General features: G+C 46.8%; 1 protein-coding gene across 1 annotated transcript in view; it reads right to left on the bottom strand.

Annotated features, from left to right (window-relative positions):
* Positions 1-681: 681 nt before the first annotated feature.
* LOC117726527 (E3 ubiquitin-protein ligase TRIM39-like) overlaps positions 682-2,500 on the bottom strand; it is a 9,705-nt gene continuing 7,886 nt past the window's right edge. The window contains exon 3 of the mRNA XM_034526848.1: positions 682-2,500. This exon is cut by the window's right edge and continues 211 nt beyond it. Coding sequence (XP_034382739.1) covers positions 1,050-2,500 — 1,451 coding nt within the window. The 3' untranslated portion in view covers positions 682-1,049.

The following is a 2,500-nucleotide window of genomic DNA, read 5'->3' as shown; positions in this document are numbered from 1 at the left end:
GTCAGGAGAGAGAATGCAGCTTTAACACATGAAGCATAGACTTCTATACAACCAGAGGAGTCGCCCCCTGGTGGTCAGGAGAGAGAATGCAGCTTTAATACATGAAGCATAGACTTCTATACAACCAGAGGAGTCGCCCCCTGGTGGTCAGTAGAGAGAATGCAGCTTTAACACATGAAGCATAGACTTCTATACAACCAGAGGAGTCGCCCCCTGGTGGTCAGGAGAGATAATGCAGATTTAACATATGAAGCATAGACTTCTATACAACCAGAGGAGTCGCCCCCTGGTGGTCAGGAGAGAGAATGCAGCTTTACCACATGAAGCATAGATTTCTATACAACCAGAGGAGTCGCCCCCCGGTGGTCAGGAGAGAGAATACAGCTTTAAGCATTGTCTTACCTTCCCAGAGCTGGAAGTTGCCACCTGGAATCTCATGAATATGAATCTAATAATTTCATCCACACTAATCCAACAATGTAACCTATCCTTGATTTACAAACCCTGAAGTTGATCCATAATAATTAAAGCAAAGCTTTCAACTTGCTAGTAGAGATGAGCCTTTCTGCGGCTCATATATAATGTTATTGATAACGACCCCCCTGAGGCCTGCATTGTTGAAGTACTTGAATAAGTGTCTCAGTGTTGGAAATCACAGAGCATTGAAATAACCCAGCATTTATTTTAATAGATTTAGTTTTACAATCAGTACAGCACAAATATTATGAAGCATTTCTATCCAGTTTGGGAGTTGTTGGATGATGGCTGCCCAGTAGTAATGTATAAAGTTAGAGAGGGCAAGTTAGCCAGCAGTTATTTTAAATCAAGCACATCATCAATGGACATTTTGAACAGCAGCATCTGTACCAAAGCACAGAAAATATAGAAGTATCATGGCATACCTTTGTATCTGTTGTGTCATTCAGGATGAAAATAATGCCAAGAAAGTCCTTTACTTTTTTAACGTAACGTCGTCCCAATAAAAACAAAAGGGACAAAGAAAAAAGTGGCAATGCGTGTCTCTGTACACTAAACCAATAGATCGCGTTTCATTTTATTTCACCAACAGCTGTGGTGAGAAGGGTGGAGTCCTTATGTAAAGGGCAGAAGAAGGGGTGGAGTCTCTCAGTGAAGGAGCAGCCAGTGAAGGAGTAGATCAGAGCTGCTGAATCTACGTTATAGAAGGAGACCAGACCCTCCTTGTAATCCACGAACACCCTCACCTTGCCAGGCGCATCTTTCACAGTGAGAGGCTCAAACTGGCCAGTAAGTGGAACGTACTGGTCTCCTTGTATATGAAATAGAGCCCAGATGCCATTTTTAGAGTTTCGTTGAACTTCTCCCTTCCTGTTGACAGACTCTTTGGCCACTCCCAATATCCACGCAGTCTCTCCTTTAACTTGAACATCGTAATAAAATCTCCTAAAAGAGAAACTCTGCTTTCCTAAGACACAACATAGACGGTCAAATCTCTTTGGGTTGTCTGGGACTTTGTTCCACACGCCACTGTAGTCGACTCGTTTCCCGTCATCGGATACGATGAGTTCGGGATGAGCTGTATCAGCGTCCAGAGTCACATTCACTGCATTCCAACTGAAGCTCCACGGCTCAGCTTCCTGTAGCTTCTTCATCTCACGTGTGGCTTTCTCTCTCAGCTGACTCACTGCAACCACCACCGCCATCCTCAGGACTCCCTTATAGGACGCTGGAGGAATGCTGACATCTGGCAAGTCGCGGGCGAGAGGAGCAGTGTTCAAGAATGGGAAGCTCTGCAGGAAGTGGAGGTGGTCTTCTAAGCGTGAGAGCTGCTCCACCTCAGTCCGCCTCTCCGTCAGCTCAGAGATTTCCAGCTCCAGCTCTTCCACGAAACCTTCGGCCTGCTTCACAGTCGTTTGGTGCATCGCTGAAATCCACCCAAGGACCTGGGCCTGATTTTCATCCACAGTCTTTGTCAAAGCGGCAAAGACCTGAACTCCATCGGCTAGCTGTCTGTCTGCAGCTTCACAGCTCAACGAAACCGTATGTTTGACCTCCTGTATTTTCTGCTGTCTCTCCTGGATCTTCTGCTGAATCACGGCCTGTGTTTCCTGAAGATCTTTGAACTTTGCCTCATATTCCTCTTTCAGGGCAACAACGTCGTGAAATCTGTGATTTGAGCCGGCGCAGGACTGACATATGGGCATCTGTTCGTTCTTGCAGTAGAGCTCCAGAGGTCTGCCGTGCTTAGGACACACACTGCCCACCGCCTTCTCTACCGCATCAAACGGCTGATGGGTTTTCAGGCCGGGCGCCATTTGATGGAGACATCTGGTCATTGTAAAGCAGCAGATGGTCACACACAACAGGCTGAATACTAAGAAAAACCTGAACCTCAGGGCAGTCCAGAAGGAAGGCAGAAGGTGAGTTCCAGGAGGAGCGTCACAGGAAACTTCTCCTGGTTCGGCATCTCGTTGCTCTGAGCTCTTCCCGTCTTTCCTTCCGGCCGACAGTCGGTACTGAA

Source organism: Cyclopterus lumpus, chromosome 23 (genome assembly GCF_009769545.1).
Source record: "Cyclopterus lumpus isolate fCycLum1 chromosome 23, fCycLum1.pri, whole genome shotgun sequence".
In the NCBI taxonomy this organism is placed as follows: domain Eukaryota; kingdom Metazoa; phylum Chordata; class Actinopteri; order Perciformes; family Cyclopteridae; genus Cyclopterus; species Cyclopterus lumpus.
This window is presented reverse-complemented; position numbering and strand designations above follow the sequence as displayed.